The sequence below is a fragment of the Sturnira hondurensis genome, unplaced genomic scaffold (assembly GCF_014824575.4).
Source record: "Sturnira hondurensis isolate 20B ecotype Veracruz unplaced genomic scaffold, ASM1482457v3 Scaffold0018728, whole genome shotgun sequence".
NCBI classification, from domain to species: domain Eukaryota; kingdom Metazoa; phylum Chordata; class Mammalia; order Chiroptera; family Phyllostomidae; genus Sturnira; species Sturnira hondurensis.
Window position 1 is genome coordinate 14320720 of NW_028091359.1, and position 27291 is coordinate 14348010.

General features: G+C 40.3%; 1 protein-coding gene across 2 annotated transcripts in view; it reads left to right on the top strand.

Moving 5' to 3' along the window:
• Nucleotides 1-27291, top strand: part of MYO1D (myosin ID) — a 327535-nt gene that overhangs the window by 218162 nt on the left and 82082 nt on the right. Inside the window, exons 21-23 of one of the 2 annotated variants that reach the window (XM_037070300.1) lie at nt 3563-3717; nt 4351-4353; nt 11925-12093. In XM_037070300.1, coding sequence (XP_036926195.1) covers nt 3563-3717; nt 4351-4353; nt 11925-12078 — 312 coding nt within the window. In that variant the 3' untranslated portion in view covers nt 12079-12093. Of the gene's footprint in view, nt 1-3562; nt 3718-4350; nt 4354-11924; nt 12094-27291 lie in introns of those variants that run through there. The other variant, XM_037070299.1, reaches the window with a different exon arrangement.

Here is a 27291-nt window from a genome sequence, read left to right on the forward strand (position 1 = left end):
TGAAGAAATATATTTTGAGGAGGTGTGGGAGGAAGGAATACATTTTATAAAATCTTACTGTGAAGCTCATGACTAATCTTTGAATAGCAGGAGTTTTAAGTATGCTATTAAAAACCTGTAATGGCCCTGACCGGTGTGACTTGGATGGGCACCACCTGCAAACTGAAAGGTCGCTGGTTGGATTCCCAGTCAGGAGAGCACCTGCCTGGGCTGCAGGTTTGGTCCCCATTCGGGACACATGCAACAAGCAGCCGTCAATGTTTCTCTCTGACATCCATGTTTCTTTCCATCTCTCCCTCTCTTCCCCTCTTTCTAAAAATAAATAAATAAAATCTTTTTAAAAAATCTGTAATGGAGCCCTGGCCAGTATGGCTCAGTGGTTGCAGTATCACCCTGTACACCAAAAGGCAAAGGTCACAGGTTTGATTCCTGATCAGGGGACATACGTAGGTTGCAGGTTCGATCCCCAGTCAGAATACATACAGGAAGCAATGGATTGATCTATCTATCTATCTCTCTCTCTCTCTTTCTCTCTCTCTCTCTCACACACACACACACACACACACACATTCCCCTCAAAAACTAAATCTGTAGTGGACAGTTTAGGGAATTAAGAGACAGTAAAACAAACATGTGAGTTTGCCAGACAAGGATTTTAGAGTGGATTTGGATTTTGTCTTTATTCCATGAACAAGTTACCGTTCAAGATTTAATGGAAGAACCTGCCATTGTTGTCCCTCATCTAGTTGTTGCTGTTTACANTCTCTCACACACACACACACACACACACACACATTCCCCTCGAAAACTAAATCTGTAGTGGACAGTTTAGGGAATTAAGAGACAGTAAAACAAACATGTGAGTTTGCCAGACAAGGATTTTAGAGTGGATTTGGATTTTGTCTTTATTCCATGAACAAGTTACAGTTCAAGATTTAATGGAAGAACCTGCCATTGTTGTCCCTCATCTAGTTGTTGCTGTTTACATTCCTTTGTTGAGCCTATGTCTTTGTTTTAATCCTCATCAAAGGATATGTTTTATTGATTTTGGGGAGAGAGAGAATCATCGATCAGTTGCCTCCCATAGGCTCCCTGACTGGCAATTGAACCCATGATTTAGTTTTGTGCTCTGACCAGGGATCAAACCCACAACCTTTTTGGTGTATAAGATTATGCTCCCAGCTCCTGAGCCACTGGGCCAGGGCGAGCCTGTTTCTTCATAAGCTTTTTAGCAGGTGTATGTCCAACACTTCTGTTTCATGATCAAGTCAGGATCGGCAGCCATGGAGACTGACAACTGACTTGTCAGTTTTCTTCTGTCCTTTTTCCATGACTGTATCTCCTTCCTCGTCTTGATATATAAGCAAAACCTGGAAAACCTATAAAAACATGTTTTGTGGTTATCTAGGAATAGTGCAGAAACCATTGCTGTTATTTTTGGTAAAGAAAGTCAATTTTGTATGGCTTATTTCAACATACACTGTGAATTTTGTACTTTTTTAAAAAGAAAATGTATTCATTTGATGTTTAGGAACACTTACTTAAACAGCTTATGGTTATTTGTACACAGTATTTGAAAAAGCGGGCTGTGGTAGAGAACATGGGTCTGGTTATCCTGCGGGTCTGGTTATCCTGCAGGCCTGAGGTCCAGGGCCAAGGTCTGCAAATCAGGTAACCTCACTGAGCCTCATTTTCCTCATTATCTGCAAGGTGTGGACATGGAACTCAGTGGCCTTCCAAATGTATGAACTGTTACGTGGGGTTTCGATCACCCCCATCCTAGGCTGCCTGGCCCTCCTTGTTGCCCCCATTGGATACCCTGGCAATACTGATTGCCAAACTACAGGGACAGCACCTATGGTGGCCAGGAGGTGGCACTTTGGTATTTTCTGCAATTGAAGAACAAACCAGAGAAGGAGAAAGCACTTGGGTTTTTGCCTTGCTGACCAAAATAGAATATCTAAGGATCGAAACCATCAAGGAGCTATGTTTTTTATGTTTGCATGTAATAAATGGAATCGGCTTTCAGCAGTGGTGATGGTACATACGTGTGTGGGTCTTAACACCTGCATAGATTGGTGTAATAACTACCACAGTCAGGAGGCAGAATCATCTGTCACTCCCCAGAACACCCTTGTATCTGACTGTATCTGATCGCAAACACTGACATCCACTGATCTGCTTTCCATCCTTAGAGTTCTGTCTCCTGGAGAGAACATCACTTAAATGGAGTCACGCAGTAGGTCACCTTTTGAGACTGACTGCTTCACTTAGCAAAATGCCTTTGAAATATATCCATGTTATTGATACCAATAATCTATATCATTAGTTCATTCTTTTTTTATTGCTGAACAGCATTCCGATGTATAGATGTATCAATAAATATCAAACAAAGGTGTTTATACACTCACCTTTTGATGGGTATTTTAGTTGCTTCTAGTTTTTGGCAATTATGAATAGAGCTGTTGTTAATATACATGTATAAGTTTTTGTGTGAACATAACATTTTATTTCTTTAGGATAAATGCCTAGGAGTGAGATTGCTGGGTCACATGGTAATTCTATGTTTAACTTTTTTACTAACTGCCAGACTGGTTTCCCAGTGATTGTACCATTTTTATACTTCCACCAACGATGTATGAACCTGGAGTGTTCTTTTTTGAAAAATCTTTAACTGTAAATTTAATTTTCTTAATATATATAGCAGTAGTCAGCTTCTCCATTTTTGGGAGGAGAGTCTTGGTAGTTTGTGGCTTTCAAGGAATTATTTGGTTTTGTCTAAGATGTTAATTTATGTGCATAGACTGGTTGAAAATATTCTTAGTTTTTTAATGTTTATATGGTCTGTGATGTGCCCTCTTCCATTCCTCATGTTGGTAATTATATCTTCTCTCTTTCATGCTTTCAGACTAGAGTTGTAACAATTTTATTGACCTTTTGAAAGACTCAGCTCTATGCTTCATTGATTCTTTTCTGTTGTTTTTTTTCTGTTTTCAATTTCATTAACTTTTATTCTTTATTATTTCCTTCCATCTACTTGTTCTATGGAACTTAATAAAAAATGAGCCCTGGCTGGTATAGCTCAGTGGATTGAGCGCAGGCCNTTGACCTTTTGAAAGACTCAGCTCTATGCTTCATTGATTCTTTTCTGTTGTTTTTTTTTCTGTTTTCAATTTCATTAACTTTTATTCTTTATTATTTCCTTCCATCTACTTGTTCTATGGAACTTAATGAAAAATGAGCCCTGGCTGGTATAGCTCAGTGGATTGAGCGCAGGCCTGCGAACCACACGATCGCGGTTCGATTCCCAGTCAGGACACATGCCTGGGTTGCAGGCCAGTTCCCGGTTCCCAGCAGGGGACTAATGAGAGGCAACCATACATTGATATTTCTCTCTCTCTCTTTCCTTCCCTTCCCTCTAAGAAAAATAAATAAAATCTTTAAAAAAAAAAGAAATCATCAAGAATACTGAGAAAAATGTCTTATTAAATTATAAGAAGTCTTTTTAAATGTGTTCCACTGAGCACCAGCCTGATAGTTTTCCATGCTGTGTCCTGTGCAGTTGACCGGTCTGAGTGTCTCCAACGGGAAGGACCAACTGGTTGTGTTCCACACCAAAGACAACAAAGACCTCGTGGTATGCCTCTTCAGCAAGCAGCCCACCCACGAGAACCGGATTGGAGAGCTTGTTGGAGTCCTGGTGAATCATTTCAAGAGGTAATGTTTGATTTTTGTAACTAAGACAAGGTTTAAACATACGAAGTCTTTCGTCATAATTCTCACTGAACCTGTTTTTGTGCAAGTTTTAGTGTATTGAGTTAATTTTCCTTCATAAGGACAATGTAAATAAATCATCTGTTTCACAGAAGGCAAAATTGGCCTCCAGGCTTAGTTTTGAGATTAGGAAGGATCGTCTGCCTTTCCAACCTCCTGCTGAACCAATAATGAGAGATTTTGCTAATGGCAGTTTCTTCCCTGCCCATCCAAATGTAATTAAATCAAAAATATAGAAAAATTTCTTTTTGTCACAGCATCTCGTTTACCCCTAATATAATCAGTGAGCACGTCTGCTGTGACTGTGAACCAGCTAGAGGGTAGGTTTAGAGTGACGTGGGGGTCCGTGGCAGCTAAAGGGGCTCTCGAGAGAGGCATTAACCTCTACAGAAACACGCGTTGTGCTTGAGTGTGGCGTGTTCTGAGAACTTCCTGGGAAACAGTGATGATACCTGGGATATCATCAGTATCCTAATGATACCTGAGGTATCATTAGGTGTGTATGTGTGCACCGTGAGCAATGAATGGTGTGAGAAATATAAGCAGAGAGCAAGTCCTGAGGGTGATGGAGACCAGTGAGTGGGTAATTTTAAGCAGGGGAGGGCTGCTGTCTGATTATTTGTTGGAGTCATTTTGAGGTGGGCTTTTTCTTCCCACAGTAGGTCATGGAGCGTTTAGGGCAGGGTGCTTCTTTGACTTCTTCCCATTGCGGCAGACTGTCTCTACCTGCCTCACCCTGCCGCCAGGAACTCAGTGACTGGGCAGTGAGCACGATGTCCAGTTCCTTTTCTTCTAAAAGACATTTACTAAGTTACCAGGCGTAACCAAGTATTCCTTATTAGTATTGCTTATTCTTTAGGTTTAGACATCACTTCCTTATCTAAGCAAAGGCATATGCACAATCAGATGTCCACATGTCTAATTCTACTATGTTCATCTTTGCTGATAAATGTATGGAGTATAACTTTAGAAGTATGCTGCACAGACTATTTATTTTATGTTATTAAACTTCATATTCCAGATCAAAACAGACCTTTAAATATCCTATGTAGCTAAATGCTTTTAAATGCTATAAATAAAATAACATTTAATGATCATCTGGTGGAAAAAGTAAGAATCTGAGTAAGGAATTACCAAAAAATAATAATAAACATATGGGCCTTTGAAAAATTCCCTTTCATCTGCCAAATAATTATAAAGCTAAGAGAAATACTGAAGAGCTGAGACTGGAAGAGAGATACAGGGCAGAGGCATCTCTACAATTAAATGTATAACCCAAGTTAGCAGCCTTACAGCATTTTCCTCCTGATATTTAGTTATGGCAAAATATGGACAATTAAAGGGGTTTTAATTTTGATGCCTGTACTAATAAATAGTTTGCCTGGGAAGTTGAAGTATGGTTTTTTATCGATCTGGATCTTATTTAACAAAGTCCAGCCCCTGTGAAATGCCTCTGCATGGGGGTGGGGGGGTGAGTCTGACCCCAGAATCCAGCACTGCCCTCTTTCCCCAGTGTATGCATTTCCAGGGATGTCTCCAGTTCACTCCCTCAAACCTTCAGTATAGGGTGGGGCCCAAGTAGGTTCACAGTTGTTCATATGGGAAATGATACAGCAACTAATAAGGAATAATACAAGAATTAACTCTGTGTTTTGCATATTCACACCTGTATATGTAAGATTTTTAAATGTCTTTAAAATTTATAAGTGGAATAAAGAGCAGAAGGCTATCTTTTTTAGATTTTTTAAATACTTTATTCTTGATATCCCTGTCCTATGAATTAAGAGGTCAAGTACCAGTAAGAGATAAAAACCCCTTCTTCCTGCCCCCAGAAAATTGAGGCTTGGATTTTTGACTTAGAGCTATAGTCATCAGCTTGTATTGACTTCTTGAGGAAAGGTTAATTTGATTTTCTTTTTCTAGCTATTTTCCTTTATTGTTAAGTTTCATATCATTGGCATGACTTTGAGAAACAGATTGTGTTTTACAAGCATAATGAGGTTGCACATAATCGTATTTATCCGTGGGTTAATTATGGAAATCCAAAGGTGAGAGGGATTTAAGCCTGGATCAGTTCTTTATCTTCCAAATAATTTTCTTCAAGTACATTCTGAGTTCCGTAGTTAGAAGTTGAGAGGAAAGGACTCAAAATAACAAAGCATATGTTGATAAACTAGATGTGAACAGGAGTCATTGCCTGAAAAACTATAAAGAAAAAGGATTAGGACTTCAAGTGTATAAGTGAAGTTCCTGCCAAGCTTCAGAGAGAAGAGGGAGATGTAAAAATTGTGAGAGTATCTCATCCCAGGCCAACACAACACTATCTCCAAAACAGGAACGGGTACTATGAGAAAAGAAAATTATAGTCCAGTCTCATGTTAGTGCACAGACTTTTAAAATCCTAAATAAAATGCTCCAACATTGGATCCAAGAGTTTTTTTTAAAAGAATAATGAATGCATCGTGGCCAATGAGGCTGGACCAGAAGAATACAAGGATGGCTAACCATTAGAAAGGTCTGTTAATCTACTCAAATATAAGTGTTTTTTCTATCACCGTTTATCTTCCTATACCCTCTTCCACCTTTACCCATCCCATACCTCGCCAAGTCACCACACTGTTGTCCATGTCCATGAGTACTTTCTCTTATTTTTTCCTTTTTTGCACAATCCTTTCACCTGTCCAGAGCTGCCAGCCTGCTCTCTATCTATGAGTCTGTCTCTGTTTTGCTTGTTAGTTCAGTTTGTTCATTTGATTCCACATATGAGTGAAATCATGTGGTATTTGTCTTACTCTGTCTGGCTTATTTCACTTAGCATGATGTTCTCCAGGTGCCCCCATGCTGTCACAGGGGTGAACTTTTCCTCTTTTTTATAGCCAAGTGGTATTCCACTGTGTAAATGTCCCATAGTTGTTTTATCCTCTCATCTAATGATGGACACGGCTGCTTCTAAGTCTAGGCTATTGTAAATAATGCTGCAATGAACATAAGGGTTTTTATATTCTTTTGAATTAGTGTTTTGAGTTTCTTTGGATAAATTCTCAGTAGTGGAATCACTGGGTCATAAGGCAGTTCTATTTTTTATTTTTTGAGGAACCTCCATACTGCTTTCCACAGTGGCTTCACTATATAAATAGTCCTTAAAAGAAGACAAAAATACTATTTGATAAAATTTAATACTTTTCCTCATTAAGTATTCATTAAGCATGGGAACAAAATGAAGACTAAACCTTCAGGAAAATAGGAGTAGGGACAAACAAGAGGCAAACCCGCAGCTGCTGATTAAAATCAGTTGATCAGAAATGGTTATGAGGCCGCCACCACCCAGAGCACCTGTGGCCTAAGGAAACTTCTAAGTCAGGCCTCAGGTGTGGAGGGTGAGAGAAGAAGCGGCCTCAGGCAGTTTAAGGAGAGAATGAGGTGAAGTCACAACCTGAATTGAAACTGTAGGACAGCCCTAGATGATAACCTCACCTCCTCACTGGCTGAACTTCATTCAACCAACCGCTGCCCCCACTCAAAGCAAATAAGAAAACAGCAAGAGAACTGTACACAGGCAGTATGAAAATAAGGAGCAAAGAAAATAGGAGAGGCAGGTGAATTAAAAAAAAATGGAACAAACTTTACATTAAAAAACAGCTCAAGCACAGACCCACCTGAACACATACCATCCAAGCACACGCACTGTGGCTGCAGGAGTGAGTCCTGGCTGTTCCCCACAGAGCAGAAGTCCCACCAAAGGAGGGAGGGCGGCCCCCGAGTCAGGCACCTGGAGGGTTCATTAACAAAGTGACACAGGTTTCTGTACTTCAGTTCTTCTCAGGGCCTTCAACGTGCCTTTGTTCACTTTAACTATAACCACGAGGATATATATATTTACATGCATGTGTGTGTATTTACATACATGTGTGTATACTTGTACAAATACATAAAAATTTATATAAATATGCACACATATGGTTGTGTATATCACAGGCTATTTGAGGAAAAATATACAGGAAATGGGTAACAATGTCTCTGGAGAGGGAGGGGGAGTTGGGGGACTGGGAGAAAGAGGTGGGAGGCAGATTTATTTATCTTTCACCGTGTTTTGCAAAAAGTATATGTTACTTATCTAAAGTTTTTTTCATTTTCACAATAAACAAATGGCATCTCTTTTTTAGGCGTATTATAGATGGCTTTAAATGCATGGTTCTTTTCCTTTCCTGTTTAGAAAAGTAGAAAAGAACAAAAGAGCTTTCTTAGTGAAGGATCTGTCTCATGGCATTTGGATGCCTTGAAAGAAAGCCAGATAAAAAAAACTCTTAGAATATCATTGTTCTGTATGATGGTCCCACTGTATACGCACAAGAACCTAAAGTAGGTTCCTTTCCTGGGGTGGCTGTGCCAGTGGCTTTTTTTAAAATTAAAGCTTTTATTTTCTTTTTTAGAGAGAGGGGTAGGGAGAGAGAAAGAGAGGGGAAAAAACATCAATGTGCAAGGGAAACATCGATTGGTTGCCTCTCAATGTGCCCCCAACTAGGGACATGGCCTACAACCCAGGCAGGTGCCCTGACTGGGAATTGACCTTGCGGTCCACTGACCAGCACTCAGTCCACTGAGCCATACCAGCCAGGGCTGTGCCTGTAGATTGCCAGGCCAGTTTGCTCTGCAGAGGTTCTGGAAATGGCTGACTTGACTTTTGTATCTCATCCTCAGCAGTGACTACCTGCTGGTAGTGAGCTTTTCTGCCCACTAGCAAACAGATGGTCTGACATGGGCTCCCCTAACTACAGAGTCACCAGAAACTCTGTGATATTCAGCTGTCAAAGGACCCATCTGCCCTGAGCAGCTGTCCAGGCACTTGCCTGTCTGGATGCTGGAAACCTTGGTATAACCCCAACCTCAGGCATAGGAACTTATTTTTCCCGTTCTATTTCTTTGGGGGAAGGCCAGAAGTCAGTGCCATCTGCTTCTTGTTTTTCATAAGTAGTATCCTGAATATCTGCTTTATTAAAGGAGCGCCATTATGGGGTTTAAATGAATACTTCACCTGTTTCTCTGCTATATTTTGCTTGTGTGCTTACTAAATCACACTTCAAACCACGGGTAGACGCAGATCAATAAGCAGGCCTTCGGTTGTAGCCGGGAGAACACAGAGGTCATGGAAGATGAGGCCTCCACACCAGAAGTAGAGGAGGCAGAGGAGGGAGGGAGGCACCTCCCAAAGGCTCTGCCCCGACCCCCACTGCCCAGCACTGCTGCCTTCCCGCTGCTGCAGTGTGGCTCCCCTGCTCCTCTGTCCCTGACCCCGAGCACCTGTTTTCATGGCCCGTGATCTGTGTTTCCAAACTGCTTTCTTTGAATGCCTGGTTACTAATCACAGTAGTTTAAATTCCAACTAAAAATATATAAGTAAAGTAAAGATAAGTAAGTAAAGATATAAGTATAAGTAAGTAAAGTTAGCTGAAAATAATGTAGATAGCCAATTATAAATAAGGGTTTAGTTAATTAAATTATGACCCATCTCCTTAATGGGGTACTTGGGCCATTTAAAATTATAATTATTGCCCTGGCTGGGTGGTTCATTTGGTTGGAGCATCATCCCAGCACCAAAAGGTTGCCAATTCCATTCCCAGTCAGGGCACATGCATAGGTTGTAGGTTCAGTCTCTAGTTGGGGTGCATTTAGGAAATAAGTGATCGATGTTTCTCTCTCACATCGATGTTTTTCTTTCTCTGTCTTCTCTCTCCCTTCCTCTCTCTCTAAAATCACTAAAAATATCCTTGACTGAGGATTTTTTAAAATTGTAATTAATGAAGGCATCTGATTTATGGTGACAGCATTTCACCCTCCTCTGCCTTCCAGTAGAGATATACGTGAAACACAGAAAGAAATCCCAACTTGCCATACTGCTGGAAACCAGAAACGTTATCCAACCAGAGGTCCACTGAGAGGGTTGTCCTTCACCTCTGCTCACATGTCGCCTCACCTGGCCTGCCCTAAACATCCTATAGGGGACTCCCTGCCCCCCTGCTCTGCTCAGTTTTCCACATGGCTGTCATCTCCATCTGCCACTGTGCCTTTGCTTGCATGTTTCTTTGTCATAGATATTCCAACTGGAATATAAGCACCGTGTTAGCCCAGGCTGTATTTCTGTTGTTCACTGTAGTTTCCATAGTGTTCAGATCAATACCTAGAATTCGGAAGGATCCCAGCAGATAATCATTGAGCACACATGGTAGAAGCCAGCTGATGGGGCCCGCTGGCCACAGAATGCTTCTAGCTCTTCCCTACTGATGATGTGCATTTTGCCCACCGAAAGATAGTGACTTGGTCCTCTTTCTGCATGAGAGAAAAGAAGAACTCTTTTACAAATTCCTTCCCTCTATGATACCTCTTCTTGTATTGATTCCAGGGTTATAGCTCTAAGCAATGTGATACATCTGAGGGCGGAAGTGGAGAGGTGTTTTTAAGATACTAAATCAGCCACTTTAAAGAGCTATGGACTTGAAGAGCCATGGGTATGTTGTATGCTGGGGGTTGCATTTTTTCATTTACTTTTTTTAACAACTAAAGAACTGGAAATAATTCCATACTCTCCTTGTCATTAACCTGATAAGGAGCAAGAGGTAGGGACTTCTGTCAGATGATCAGCTTAATGGTAAGAAGAAGACTTCAAACACAGTGAGAGGCTGTGCACATGAGCCAGCTCTCCCGGCTAAAAGCTGGGGCACGATTCTACCCAGAGACAGGCAGGCTGTAGAAGTAACCTGAGGGAAGCCATGGGCCCCTTTTGGGCAAGGACACCAGGGCTGAGGAGGTGTCTCCTCACTTACGAGGCCTGTAAAAAAAGAAAGTAGCAGTGGGGGAGATACAGACCATGGACTTAAAAGAAAAAGGCCAATTTCTGAAAAGGATTGATATAACAATAACAGAAAATTCACCTGATAAAACCATCTGTATTCTGAATAAAACTCAGGAAAGCATAGATTCTGTGTACACAGATCAAAGATCATGTGACAGACTGAGATAAAGAGGGGCTGGCTGAGAAATAAAATGGATCAATTGTTTGCATGAAGTAAGAAAAGATGTTAAAGAATATAAATCAACCTGAAAATGTGGAAATAACCGTTGGTCTTGTAGAAAGCAGAACTGATGTGACAGAAGACTTTAAGAGTATCTCTCGGCGTGCAGATGACAAAGAGGTTGGCAGATGCGGAGGACAGGGAACAAGAAATTTACAGTCAATAATGTGATTGAAAAAGGAACAAACTGAGCAAAAAGTAAGACTGTGTTTCATTTATTTGAAGCATACAGTGTAAAAAATGTTAACATCTCTGAAATTGGGATGTGACCTATCGATGGATTTTACAGTAGTAATGGGCAGCATCTTATTTTTCTTAGCAATAAATAAAATAAGGGTACATTTTGCAGAAAAGCCATCTTATGTTCAGTAAAACATGGTAGTTTAAAATATACTAGAAGAAAATCTCCCTGTGCTGAAAGCACTTTGTCTAAAGTTCTGAAGTGCCTGGTTTCTTTCCCTTTTTTTTCTTTGCAATAATGACCTTTTTCCTATTTCAAAGATTATCAAAAGTATTTAAACATACAGGCCGGGGTACAGTGAGATTCCCTTGTAAAGGAAGAAGAGTTAGCAGTACCTTCATCTCTGTTCTGTAGTCATGAATGTCAGGCTCTAATGGAGCAACATCCTTTGTCCTCTGAGGGAAAGGTTAGGGCCTGATGTGAGTCCCACTGGTTTCCTGAACTGATGCAGAAAACGACCCAGAGGAGCACATCAGGTTCTCATGTGGCCATTTTGCTGAGCCACTGTGACAAAAGTAGCATTTTTTTTTAAATCAGGCCACTAATGCTTCACGTTTTTATAATTATTATTACCAACTGTAGTATAAAACAAGCATCCCCCCCCACCTCCAGCAAAGAGAGATGGGATGAGGAAAGAATGGACTCGGATACAGAGGAAAGGAGGGGTGGAATGAAATAAGATGAGATTGGAAATGAAATGAAAAATGACAGGTAAAATTGCACAGGACCAGGACAAGATCACCACCTCTTGTCTCGGAAGGAGCCACCACTCATTCTAAGCACTGGTTTTTAATTACACTGAGCAGGTTGCAGTTCAAATGTGCCTGCCTATTTCCAGATAGGAAGCCCCACCTGCAAACAGCAGACATTTGCAGGGTGAACTTAGCCCATTCACATGCCCTCATACCCATCTGCTGTACACAAAAGAACAGAGAAGTCGTTAAAGCTTTCTGTGTAACAAAGCTAGGACCAAAATCAAGCAGCACAAAGGTGTAACAGCTGTTGTGGACTCTGAGCCATCTACTGTCTTGCCATTTCTCCGGCTCTGCGCTAGGCCCGTCTGCCTTGGGATGTGGCAGCCCTTGGACAAAGCTTGGAGGACATGCAGGGACCCACTGTCGTCCTCACCTTTACGTGCTCTTGCCATCAAGATTTTTCTGGGGATTTTTGTGAAGATCAAAGATACTTACTTGCTTTATAAGATATCCATCATTGCCTTTTATGTTAGTAAATCCAAAAGTGCTGGAAAACTGATCATCTTGTGAGCATCTCTGCAGGGAGATATTGTACATGTAGAGTAGTTGTATTACTTTTTAAAGGCCCATATCACTAACCATTGCAAAATATGCTGAAATGGAGATCTTCCTGTGAGGTATTCCTAAGTTTACCAGATGATTAGTGAATAATACCCTGGTTTGTGCTATCTGTTGGAATTGTTTTCTAAGTTGTCAGAAATAACTCTTCAACTTAATGAGATTTTTTTAAAAGTCATCTTAGTGTGTTTATTTCAAGTCTTACTGGCTATCTAAGAAATCAGGATTTTATGTGAACATAATATACTTAACCAAGACTTTTATCAGGAAAAAACACGTCTTACCATCATTCAGCTGACATTCTCTGAGCACCCACTGCAGTTGGTGGGAGGGATACAAACATGGCCCATTTGGTCCTTTCCCTCAGACGTTCTTGATCTCATGGGGAAGATGGCATGTATCTCCTGCCAGATACTGCAACGATGGGGCAACGGGCAGAAGGCCAAGCCATGGAAGCACAGGGGATGAACTCCGCTCCCTTTGCCTGTGAAAGTCAGGGCAGCCCTGATAGAGCAGGTGATCATCCAGCTGAGTCATCAAGGATGTCTAGAGCTTTTCAGCTGGGAATGAGGTAATGTTTTCCCCAGAGAAGGGAAACAGAATATGCAAAAGCTTGGTGGAGGAGCTTGTAAGACTCCATGCCAATGAATTTGAACTTGATCACAGAGGTTATGGGGGAAAAATAAAAACAAAAATATAAAACTGCCCAATGAGACAAAGCCTAAGGACAGATACCTTCTAGCCTAGAGATGCTCAGGAATACAAAACAACTGTCCACTTCAGGGAAATGGGAACTTGAGGAGACTGGTTGATATATTGCAATATATCCATGTCCCCTGCATGCCTCTCAGAATGAACTGAATAGAGAAAGCACTAGCAAGATAGGGGTTAGAAAGGCGAGTGCAACTCTTAGTAGTAAAACCAGAAATAAAAATCTTCAAGTGTGTAAGAAGTATAACAAAATTCCTTTGCCTTTGTAACTTCCCCGCTGTTTGTTAGTTTGGCTACCCAAAATGTGTACAGTCACGTACCACTTAACAACAGCTAGAAACGCCTGATTAAGCAATTTTATCACTGTGCAAACATCATGGAGTACAACTACACAAACCCCAACGGTGTAGGCTCCTACACACCTCAGCTATACGCTGTTAATGCCGTTCATTGTTCAGGCAGTTCATCACTGACTGAAAAGTTGTTATGTGCTACATAACTAATTATTAGCAATAAAAATCCCTAAAATGTTAAGGACATCCTTTTGTTAGATACTGCCAAAGAACTAGCAAGCATGTCTTCTATACAAAACTGTGCTTCTAAGGGACTAAAGGGTCCGTGTAACCATTCCCAGGTAGTGGTGTCAGAAGTTACGGCCTCACTGCCACAGACGGGCGGCCCACATTTCAGGTCATCCACACCCAAGCTTTTCCTCAAAACTGGCACAACCCACTTCGCACACCAAGTCAGTAACACAAAGCAACTGTCAAAGTCCACAGACTAGGATTTCCTATGGGAAATTTCTATTATACTTAATTTTCTAATTCTCTTTCAGTTATTTTCCACTTGATATTTAATATTCTTCCATCAAATTTGCCAAACAACTAATTCAGCCAATTTACCAAGCTTACTGATTTACAAAAAATTTGTTTCTTTTGACATTTGTAACAATTCAGTTAGATGAGATGGCAGGTAATAGCATTTCCACAAAGTTCATCAATGTCAGTTTTCACAACAGTTGAAGGGGTGGTCCTTTTGGCTGGAAGTAGCAGGAACAGCGAGGAGAGAAGGGAAAGCAGGAGAGTGTGTGGCCCCTGCATCCGAGCTGCCAATCCCACTGCAGGGAGCGGGGCTCAGGCAGCACGAGGGATGGGACGAAAGGTGAGGAAGAGTCTGAAGACCCAAGAACTCTTAAGTGTTCACAGCTTTCATAGGCCTTGCTAATTCATCCCAGAAAAACTGGGTCAACGAAAAGCAATTTTGTTAAATATGCAAAATTGCTAAATTGGGTGAATCATTTTTCATCAATGCGTTGTCCTAGTTCATAACAAATTGCCTTAGCTTAAGCTAGGAGGAATTGGATTTCTATCCTTGAATATCAGAGAGTCTTAACCTAATACACCAGTGTCCTGCAAAAATCAGCAGGTTTCACCACTGGTACCTACTAACAAATAACACAGCAAATGTTGTTCGACCTTGGTAAAACTTAAAATTGATATTTCATTGCCAACATTAAGTATTTCTCCTGATGTGCCAATTCTGCCTGCCTCTAAAATCTTACTGGAGTCTTTGTAGCACATTCAAATGTCTCCATCTTTTAAATATTAGAATGTTAAACTCCTTTGTAAGTATTTGAGATATTTCTTCATAAATTAACATCATGAGGTTGTATTTTGTCTCATTTTGTAACTGAGTTTTTGAAGCAAATGCTTCAGAATCTGCCGGTTGGTTAATTTTTTTTCTTTCCTCTAAGTATCATTCTGAAGACACAGGTGACACACAGTTGACCCTCGAACAGCACAGGCGGGTTAAGGGAGTTGGCCACCTATACAGTCAAAAATCCGAATGTAACTGAAGTGGGCCCACCACATACACTGATTCCAGCCACAGGTCAAATATAGTAATTCCTTTTTTCTCCTTATACAGACATAGTCTTGTTTCTCTGTTTTAAATTCTTTATCCCAGCATTATTTTAATTTTTCCTCAGGGTTGAAACAAAAAATCTAATACACAGTTGAACTGAAAATAATAGGTTGTTGAGTCTCTTGGAAGAAAACTGTTTTCATTTTGGGTTTTGGAATGACAAATGAGACAAGTCTAAGGTAGTCAAACTCTAGACTTTAGCAAGTAGGTTTCAAAAAACAAGGGAAATATGAAGTGTTGATCCATGACTAAGCCCTCTAAAATAAAATATGCTCAGAACATTCCCCTTACACACGAAATCTCTACAGTTGAATATAACAGACAGGAAAGGAAGTGAAGGAAACCTGTGTGGCCAGACCTAGAGCAATCCACTCAGATTTAAGAAAACCAGGAAAAGAGATGGGAGATGGGAACCAAAAGCAGTAATAAAAATTGGCAGTTGCCTATAAAAATATTGTCAAGAAAGACTGAAGTCATAAATCAGCTGAAGCTTGGAGAAAATAATAACAAAAAAGGAAGGAAGAGTGCTTCTTGGTTGAACAAGGCTGAGAAGCATCGTTGTTCAGAGGACATGGTATCACATTAACACAAGGTATTTTCATTTTACCCAACAAGGACAGGCTTTTGAAACTGAAACGAGCATTAGGGAATGTAAAGCTGAACTAGGAAAAAGGAGGCAGTTGGGTACTTTATTAGTTCAGACCTTCAGGGACTCCCACCCTGAGACACAGGAAGGCGTTCGAGATGAACCCCAACCAGTCACAGAAATCTTTGAGCAGCCACAGAGAATGGAAAAGGTGCCAAAACACTGAAGACGGGTGAAGGTATTGCTAGTTTTGCAAATGTAAACAAATATCCAAAGCCACAGTTCTTGTTGAGCTTGACATAAATTTCAGCAAAATTCTAAAATAAACTGCCTAATTTCTAAGTGCAGTGAAAAAAAGCAACAAAAGTCAACATAAATTCAGTGAAAAGAAATTGAGGAGTAGCCTTTAAATGATTTTGTTTTTCTCTTTTTATATTTTTAATTATGTTTTATTGATTATGCTATTACAGTTGTCCCAATTTTTGCCCCTTTGCCCCCCCACCCCCTCACTCCCTCAGGCTGTCCCCCCACCATTGTTCATGTCTGTGGGTTGTGCATATAAGTTCTTTGGCTGCTCCATTTCCCATACTGTACTTTACAGCCCCATGGCTGTTCTGTAACCACCTATTTGTACTTATTAATCCCCTCACCTCTTCACCCATTCCTCCACACCCACCTCCCATCTGGAAACCATCAAAATGGGCTCTGAATCCATGATTCTGTCTCTGTTCTTGTTTGCTTAGTTTGTTTTTAGATTCACTTGTTGATAGACATGTATTTATTGTCATTTTATTGTTCAGTTTTTATTTTCTTTTTCTTAAATAAGTTCCTTAAACATTTCATATAATAATGGGTTGATGAACTCCTTTATAAAATGATCTTTTAAATAACAACTTGCATAAAGGCATACTTATCAAATTTGCATATAACACAAACTCAGGAAGGATAATTTGTATTTTAGATGACAGAATCAGTATTCAAAGTCTCTTTTTTTTATCCTCACCCAAAGACAGTTTTTCATTACTTTTAGAGAGAGAGGGAGGAAGAAAGAGAAATTTCTATACAAGAGAGAAGCGTTGATTAGTTGCCTTCTCATATGCACCCAACCAGGGATCGAACCCATAACCTAGGTATGTGCTGTGGCAGGTAGTCGAACCTGCAACCTTACGATTATGGAACAATGCTCCAACCAACTGAGCCACACTGGCCAGGGCAGGATTCAAAATACCTAGATAGAGTAGAATAATGAGAAGAAACCACAAAATGAAATAAATGTGAAGTTCTGCCTTTGGGTTCAAAATGTCATGTGCATACATGTGCCCGAGAAAAGCCTCTCAGGACACTTCTGTCCCCAAGACTCTAGTATCTGTGATTCTCTCTGTCAGATGAGGCACCTGGTGCAGGTAAGAAACTTATCACTATAGAACAGGGGAAGAGATCATCCTTTCAAATTAAATTGGAACTATTTTCTTCCCTGAATGTTGAAAGGGCAAGGGGCATAGTATTTTCTAGAGCTTAGAACATTAAAATAGCCTCAAAAGTCAAATTTGTGAGTTTTGCTTAGTTGTTTCTACACATACACATTTCTGGCCAGACCCTGTGCAAATCCTCGGTTTCTCTTTGTAAAGGGCAAAGGTTTGTTTTGCTGAAGTCAAAGTCCATCCTTCAGCCTTTCTGAAAAAGGTAACAGCAGTTACATCCTTTAGCTTCTTTTTGACACATAGAAAAATTGCTCTAAGCCTCCTTTTTCTTCATATTTGAGACCAAAAGAAATAGCCAGTGTGACACTTATGAGTTTTTTTAAAATGTATTTTTATTTAATGTTTGATTTTTTGTCCACTTAATTTCTCAAAAAAAGTATACAATGTCAAATTTTTCATAATTGTCATTATTAATTTTATAACCAGAAAAATTTTAAAGTAAAAAGATTATTTTAGAATATTTTTCTTCCAGAAACAAAGCAACTGCTAACCAATAAATTCACATAAAACTTTCATAGTGGAAAAAATCAGCTTGATCCAGGCATTCATTTTTGGTAAAATGGAATCATTACTAAATGAGGCAAAGCGTTATATCCTGGTCCGAAGGACAAAGATAGCAAGCCCAGAGATAATATAGAAAATGAGAAGAAAATGACTTGAGAATATAAGGAGAAAAAAAGACTTGGTATAAAATGGAATAGGAAAGCAGCTTTATGGTATGTGATGACTCAGAGAACTCCTTGTCAGAAAAAAATAAGGAACAATATATTAAAGGATATTATATTGCTTGCTAACCAAGATTTTTTTTAAACACCCAATCTCACTAAATTACACCATTCAGAATTAGTGACTTCCAGCTTTCCACATCTGAGGCTTATCCAATGCATGGCGATTCTGGGCCTTCTCTGTTCAGCACATACATTGAACTAACAGACCTAGCAGGAAGGTGTGTTTGACAGGAAAGAGTGTGGCTCAGGTCCTACCTTTCCCACCAGCTAGCTGTAAGCCCTTGAGCAGATAGACCTCTCCTGTCCTGTTGATTATATGTAAGAATGAAAGTCTTCACGAACTTCATTTATTTTTAAAAATATGTATTTCTACTTGCAAGAGGAAAGAGTTCTGGAGATCTGTTTGTAACAGTGTGACTATGCTTAACACTGCTGGACTGTGCACTTACAAATGATTGCGATGGTAAAAATGACATAAGTCAGTGTTGGTTAGCCAGCCCCATAGAAACAAGGACAAAGTATGGAGGTCAGTCACATATCAGACATTGTCTTGGGCACAGGGATACAAAGGCCAAGCCCTGCCAACAAGAAGCTTGTGGTCTCTTAAGGGAGACAAATGTATGGCTCATAATGAACTTGTAGGAGTATGAAGAGAGTGGCTTAAAGCCCAGCGATCAGAATATATCTTTAGATGGGAGTGAGAGAAAGGGAAAATGTTCTGGGGAAATGTCATCAAAGAAAAGTAGTGATGGTCCTAGGCTTAAAAGGAGATCTCTAAGTTTAAAAAGTGATAGGCTTCAACTTCTAGCCAAGATGGTGTACGAGGGGGAGATTTACCCTTCTAGCCAAGATGGCATACAAGGGGGAGATATACAGAGAGAATAAATGAAACAATAGTTTTAAAACATTGGGTACCAGTCAGTGAAGGACTGGTATCCATGAGAGAGAGTAAACACATGGGGTGAGCCCCACAGTTGTCCCACTTTACTGCCTTGAGAAAATATCCAGGTCACAGCACAGAGGAGGGGAACCATAGTGGGGCCTGGAGACCTGGGAGACCAGTGCAGTTAAAGTTTGCGGGGCAAAGTAACAGAGGAGAGAGCTACACAAACAGAGAGCTCTGGAGATCTGCAGGGGTCCCTGTTAAGTGTTCATCTGAATACCGATTAGTACATGTGTACTAGAACACTATTGGAGGACAACATTTTTTTAAGATCAGAGGTAGCAGTGCCTGCACTCACAGAGACTGGAAAACTTCATAGTTCACGGGGCATTAACTGTAGTACACAGAAGGTCTTGCTTTCATAGTGGGGAGTAATGGGCCTAGTCTTAGCACTGTTCTGGTTTCCTTTAACGAATTTAAAAACAAGACCCAAAAAGATTAAATTATTTCCAATTAACTTAACTGCAACCTAGAAAAAAACTGGAGAATATTTATAGGAATACAAAATTATCCAGCACTCAGTAGGTAAAATTCACACTGTTTGCATTCAACCATGAATTAGCAAGTCTGTAAAGAAGCAGGAAAATGTAACTTGTATGAGAAGAACGGTCAGTCAACCAACCCAGAATTGCCTCAGATCTTAGAAATAGCCAACAACAACATTAAAGTAGTTATCACTGTATTATAACAAGCAATTATAGACATGGAAGATATCCAAGAAGACCAAAATTAAACTTATAGAAGTGAAAACTCAGCTTGACATGGAAACACATTGTATGCAATTAGCAGTATATTAGATGTTGTAGAAATAAAGATTAGTGAACTTGAAGACAGCAGTAGAAATTGTCCAAAATACAGAATAAAGAGAAAAAATTTTTAGAAAAAGAAATAGATCCTAAATGAACCATGGGACAATATTAGGTAGTCTAATGTATATGTAAATGAAGTCCCCAAATAAAGGGAGAAGACAAAAAAATATTTGCAGAAATAATGGCTGACCATTTTTCATATTTGATGAAAAAAATTATAATTTCACAGATTCTAGCAGTTAGGCACAAAAAATCATGCAGGAAACTACACCATGTTATATCCCAATTGAATTGCCCAAAACTGATCATAAAAGTAAAATCTTAAAAACAGCCAGAGGAAAAAGACACATTACATAAAGAAATAAAGATAAGGGTGTAGCAGATTACTCATCAGTAACAATGAAAGTGAGAAAACAGTGAAGCAACATCTTTAAAGTACTAGGAAAAAACAGTCCACCTATAATTCTATACCAAGAAATAATAGCTTTCAAAAACAAAGGTGAATTAAGACTTCTCAAATATACAAAAGCTGAAACAATTTATTGCCAGTTGACTCACAGTATAAGAAATGTTACAAAGGAAGTCCTTCAGGAAGAATAAAAACATACCCGATACAAATATAGCTCTCCACAAGTAAATAAAGAACATAGAAATAATAGCTACAAGGATAAATATATGGTTCTTCCCTGAAATCAGTCTTTTAAAAGTGTAATTAATTGTTCAAAAAGTAAAAGTAACAAAGTAATATAGGTCAGTTCATGAAGAGAACATAACAAACCAAAATGTTTATGCTCCTAATAAGAGAGTTTCAAAATATATGAGGTAAAAACTGATAGAAACAAAGGGGGAAATGGTCAAATTCACAATTGCTGTTGACATTTCAATATCCCCTCTCAATAATTAAACATATCAACAGAAAATACATAAGCATGTAGAAGACCTGAACAACACTATCAACTAAGTTGGCCTAATTAACATTTATAGAACATTCTACCTAAAATCGCAAGGTCAGAATACACCTCTTTCAAAAACACGTTAGTCAAGGTAGACCATATTCTGGGCCATGACACAAGTCACAATTACTACAAAGGATTCAAGATGCCTGCCATAATGAAAGAAAGTCAGAAATCAATAGCAAAAATCTCTGGAAAAACCCCTAAGTAATTGGAAACTAAATAACACACTTCAGAATAACTAATGGGAGAGAGGGGTAATTAAAAGGAATGATATAAAGTATTTTGAACTGAATGAAGATTAAAACACAACATACCAAAAACTGTGTAACGTGGCTAACGTGGAAATTTATAGCAACCTAGAATAGGAGAGAGAGCCCAAATTAGTGACCTCAGTTCCACCTCAAAGACTAGAAAAATAAAATCTTCCGGCGAAGATGGAGGTGTAGGTAGACACACTGTGCATCCTCAAACAACCAAAATAAGGACAACAACAATTCAGAAACAAAGTAACAACCAGAACTGAAAGAAAATTGAACTGTATGGAAGTCCGACAACCCAGGTGTTAAAATTGACACATTCATCTAGACTGGTAGGCGGGGCGGAGTCGGGAGATTGGAGAGGGGTCACGGCACAGGAAGTGGTGACACGAGGCACCCTGGGCGCCAGCACCGGGCGGACCCTCGGCACCCAGGCAGCAGCTGGCAGACCCTGGGCATGGGGTGGCAATGGGCAGACCAAGCAAGGCAGCGATTGAGAAACGGGGCACCATGTGCAAGGTGGCTGGCTGACCAGGGAGCAGTCCCACATTCGTGTGCAGATAACTGGGGAGCAAGACAGATGGTGCAACCCAGGGTCCTAGCGCCAAGAAATAAAGCCTCAAAACATGGGTTGAAAACACTTGTCAGTGTTGAGGCACAGGGAGAGACTCCCACCCTCACAGGAAAGTTTGTCGGAGAAACCTACAGGGTCCTAGAATGCACATAAGCCCACCCACACGGGAATCAGCACAAGAAAGGCCCAGCTTGCTTGGGGGAAGCAGCAGAGGGGGGCAGAGCACCATTTTTTTCCCTCTCTGACGCTGCCCCTACATACAGCCTCACAACCCAGCAACTTGAGTTGCCCCACCCTGGTGGACACCTAAGGCTCCGCCCTTCATACATAACAGGTGCGAAAACATTGTGGCTCAAGCAGAAAAACAGCTCAAAGCCCCAGAGCCAATACTTCTAAGCAACAAAGAGATAGCCAGCCTATCAGATGCACAGTTCAAAATACTGGTGATCAGGATGCTCACAGAACTGGTTGATTTTAATCACAAATTAGATGAACAGATGAAGACTAAACTAAGTGAAATGAAGGGAAATGCACAGGGAACCAATAGTGATGGGAAGGAAACTGGGACTCAAATCAATGGGAGTGGACCAGAGGAAGAAAGAAACATTCAACCAGAACAGAATGAAGAAACAAGAATTTTAAAAAAAGGGACTTCTGCCAAGGTGGAGGCATAGGTGGAAACACTGTGTCTTCTCCTACAACCAAGTTTGAATACAACAAAGGTTTGGAGAACAAAGATACAGCCAAAGAACAAAAAATTGAATTATACAGAAGTCCGACAACAACAAACCCATTCAACCTGGACGGTAAGAAGGGCAGAGCCAGCAGCGGAGCAGGGTCGGGCAGGAAAGATCCCCAGACCTAGGTACGCAAGTAGCCCGGACCCAGTCAGGGTGTGGGGCAGACTGACCTCGGTCGCACATTCAAGCACAGTGAGACGGACCAAGAACCCAGTGGTGGAGAGCTGACTGTGGTGGCACACTCGCGTGCAGTGGGACGAAACGCGAGGGCCCCAGTGATGGTGCCAGCCTCTCAGATGCACAGTTCAAAATACTGGTGATCAGGATGCTCACAGAACTGGTTGATTATAGTCACAAATTAGAGGAACATATGAAGGCTAAACTGATTGAAATGAAGGGAGATGCACAGGAAACCAATAGTGATGGAAAGGAAACTGGGACTCAAATCAATGGAATGGACCAGAAGGAAGAACGAAGCATCCAACCAGAAAGGAATGAAGAAATTAGAATTCAAAAAAATGAGGAGAGGCTTAGGAACCTCCAGGACATCTTTAAACGTTCCAACATCCGGATTATAGGGGTACCAGAAGGGGGAAGGAAATAGCCACGGGTGGAAAACTTAAAAGAAAAAGAAGAAAGAAACTTATAAGAAAAAGGTGAAAAATATGAACAGTGAAAGGACAGCAAACTCACAATTACTAACAACCACACCTAAAACAAAAGCAAACCAAGAGGACAGCTAGATCAGGAGTGGAACCATAGAAATGAAGAACACATGGAGGGTTAGCAACAGGGGAGTGGGAGGAGGAGAAGAGGGAGAAGGTACAGAAAATAGCATAGAGGGTAGGTAGAAAATAGATAGGGGGGAGGGCGAGAATAGTGGGGAAAATATAGAATCTAAAGAACTTGAGACACGTGGTTATAAACTAAGGGGGGAGAAAGGTGGGGGAGGGACTGTGCAGGTGGAGGGGAATGAAGGGGGGGAATAGAACAAATGTAATGGTATAATCAATAAAATATATTTTAAAAAAAGATAATCGAGTTCCATGTAGGGTGGGGGGAGGTAGAAGAGGAGACATAAATGGTGATGGAAGGAGACTTTGCTGGGTTGGTGAACACACAGTACAATATACGGATGATGTATTATATGATTATGCACCTGAAAACGGTATAACTTTATAAACCGTTACCCCAATAAGTTCAATAAAAAAAGAAAAAAGGAAGATAGTGTGCCCTTTACCTCCCCGCCCGGGTTTCCCAACCCCCAGCGCCTTGAAACACCCTGGCCCACCAACACCACTTCCTCGCCAGGATCAAAAAAAAAGAATTCAAAAAAAAAAATGAGGAGAGGCTTAGGAACCTCCAGGACATCTTTAAATGTTCCAACATCCAAATTATAGGGGTACCAGAAGGGGAATAGGAAAAACAACAAGTGGAAAACTTACTTGAACAAATAATAAAGGAGACCTTTCCCAATCTGGCAAAGGAAATAGACTTCCAGGAAGTCCAGGAAGCTCAGAGAGTCCCAGAGAAGTTGGACCCAAGAAGGAACACACCAAGGCACATCATAATTACATTAGCCAAGATTAAAATGAAGGAGAGAATCCTAGAAGTAGCAAGAGATAAGGAGACAGTAACCTATAAACGAGTTCCCAACAGACTGTCAGCTGATTTCTCAAAAGAGACCTTATAGGCAAGAAGGGGCTGGAAAGAAGTATCCCAAGTCATGAAGACAAGGACCTACAGCCAAGATTGCTCTATCCAGCAAAGCTTTCATTTAGAATGGAAGGACAGATAAAGTGCTTCTCAGATAAGGTCGAGTTAAAGGAGTTCATCATCACCAAACCCTTATTATATGAAATGTTAAAGGGACTTATCTAAGAAAAAGAAGATAAAAAACATGTATACTAAAATGACAGCAAACTCACAATTACTAACAACCACACGTAAAATAAAAACAAAGGAAACAACTAGAACAGGAACAGAAACACAGAAATGGAGATCACATGGAGAGTTAGCAATAGGGGAGTGGGAGGAGGAGGGGGAAAAAGATACAGAGAATAAGTAGCATAGATGGCAGGCAGAAAATAGACAAGGGGACAGCAAGAATAGTGTGGGAAATGTAAAAGCTAAAGAACTTAAGTCACATGGACATGAACTAAAGGGGGAGAATATGGGAGGCAGAGGGTGTGCGGGTTGGAGGGGAATGAAGAGGGGAAATGGGACAACTGTAATAACATAATCAATAAAATATATTTTTTAAAAACTAGAAAAGTATGAGCAAATTAAACCAAAGAAATCAGAAGAAAACAATAGTGATCAAAGCTGAAATCAATGAAATAGAAAACAAAATCAATAGCAAATATTAGTGAGACTAAAATGAAATTGATGAGCATCTCATCAGATGGCAAGGAAACACAAGACACAAATTACCAATATCAGGATGAGATGTGACCCTCATTGTGTAACAGACTGTATAGGTATTAGAAAGATAACAACGAGATACTAACATTTTATGCCAATAAGCTTGACAGCTTAGATGAAATGGACAAATTCCTTTAAAGGCACAAACTACCAAAGCTCACACAAGAAGAAATAAGTAACTGGAATAGCTCTGTATCTATTAAAGAAATTGAACTAGTAGTTAAAACTTTCCCACAAGGAAAACACCAGGTCCAGATGGCTTCACTGGTAAGTTCTATACATTTAGGGAAGAAATAATACCAGTACCGAACAAACTCTCCCAGCAAATTGAAAAAGAGATACTTCCCAACTCATTGTATGAGTTCGGGTTTATCCTGATACCAAAGCCAGACAAAAATATTACAGGAAAAGAAAACTACAGTCCGTTGGGAACATATATGTGAAAACTCTAAGCAAGAGTTAGTACATCCACTCCAGCAGTATATAGAAGGAAAAATTGAATCCAACAACATATAAAACAAATAACATATTATCACCAAGTGAGATTTATCCCAAGCATGCAAGGATAATTTAACATTCAAAAATCAACATACAGGGTCTGGCAGAAATAACACCCCTTTCTTATTATAAAATCTTTTACTATAAAATCATAAACATGTAATTCTGTAGCATAACAATATCACAAGCACACCATATGACATTTTAGGTGAAATGTTCAAATTAAAACTATAAGTTATTACACCCATATTATTATATTATCCCACCAACCACACTCAAGCAGGTGTTACTTCTACCAGACCCTGTATATAATTCACTATATATAAACTAAGAAGAAAAACACTATGATGTCTCAGTAGATGCAGAAAAAAATTTTTGACAAAATGTAACATCCATTTCCGATTTAAAAAAAAACAGCAGACTATCATAGAAATAACTTCCTCAATCTTATAAAAGGCCTCCCTTGAAAAATCAAAAGTTAGCATAGTATTTACTAAAAGACTGAATGTTTTCACCCAAAACAAGATTGATCACTATTAGATAATTTTTGGATAATCATCCATTTTGGATCATTGTAATTGGATAATTTGTATTGTCCCTTTATAGTATCACTTTGGGAAACAGTTGGGCAGTTTTTTAAAAAGTCAAACATCCATCTACCATATATGCCAGCCACGCCACTCCCAGGTGTTTAGCTAAGAGAAATGAGAGCGTACAGCCACATGAAAACTTAGCCACAAATGTTCATGGCAGCTTTGTGGGTAACAGCCAGCTGCTGGGAATAACTCAGATGTCCACTGAGAGGTGAACGGATAAGCGTACCGCAGTGTATTCAGTGGACTCCTACTCAGCAATAAAAAGCATGACTGTCACTACCCACTACCACGTGGGTGAATTTCAAAGGGAATGTTTGGTGAAAGAAGCCCACCTGAAAATGTACTTACTGTAAAAAATGCAAATTAATCTGTAGTGACAGGAGGCAGACCAGTGGTCATCTGGGAAAGGAGAGTAGGTGGAGAGGGGCCAAAAGAAGGGATTGCAGAGGAGCGAAGGGAACTGTGGGTGTGGTGGATATTTCGAATGCAGTGATGCTTTCGCAGATTTAGACATGTCTCTAAACTTATCAGATTGTATCTTCTGAATGCATAGAGCTTATCATATGTCGGTGACACTTTGAGAAAGCTCTCAATAAGCTTGGGAACTTTAACTGGGGTCTGGAGCCTAGGGAGGGCGGCCAGGTGACACGGGCAGTGTGAACAAAGTCATAAAGGACACATTTGAAAATGCATGAGTGCTGTTCTGAAAACAGTGAGAAATAGTCCAGTGTGGTGACATCAGAGGCCGTGTGAAGGAAGTGACAGGAAATACTTGAAAGGTATGTTGGTATGACCAGGTAGAGGACGTGAAGGCAAGGTAATGAGTTTGAATTCATGCCAAAGAGGACGTTGCCAAGAAGAACATGAAGAGTGAAAATAAGGACACATTGGGACCCTGGGCAGCTGCTGTGTTTAATAGACAAGAGGTCAAAAAGGGAGGAGACTTGGGGAAAGTAATCTCTTAGGGGAAAGGATAACATGGTCAATGTCCTCAGCTTAAAAGGAGATGAAGACCCATAAAAGTCCATGCATGTCACTCAGTGGCCTTTGAAGTCAAGGTGGAAGTATATTCTGGTCTTTAAAAGGTAGCTTATTTATTCCTATCCTAAATTCTGTAGCTTTGGACTCAAAGGTCTAATTTTTTCTACTGTACAAATTCAAGAAAACAAGCTCCAGGGATTGTTTTGCAGGTGAGAACCTGAGCATCCAGTGGTGGGCATGTTCTAAACGGGCAGGCTAACGCTGATTCCCAGCGAGCAGGGTCCTGAAGCTGCTCTTCTGCTCCTGGGGAAAACACTGATTCTGTGGTTGGGAGGGCGTGGGCAGTGCTGAGAAGACCAGAGTACAGTTTTCAAACCTTACACATGTGGTGACTCTGACGACCCACCTCTCTTGAGACTCACTGCCCACAGTGAGTCTGCCCACAGTGAGTCTGCCCACAGTGAGTCTGCCCACAGACTCACTACCCTCGATTGTCCGATGGCAGTGTATCGGATCTCTCTTTCCGGTGGGAAACAGAACTTAGGGCCACTAACCATGGGAAACATTGTTACCAAATACCTCGTTTTATACAAGCCATAGGTTGCTACTTTCTTATCTACAGTTTCTGCCAACCATTTCTTATGTCTTATAAACCTAAGCATTTTAGCTAACTCTACGGTCTCTTTGAA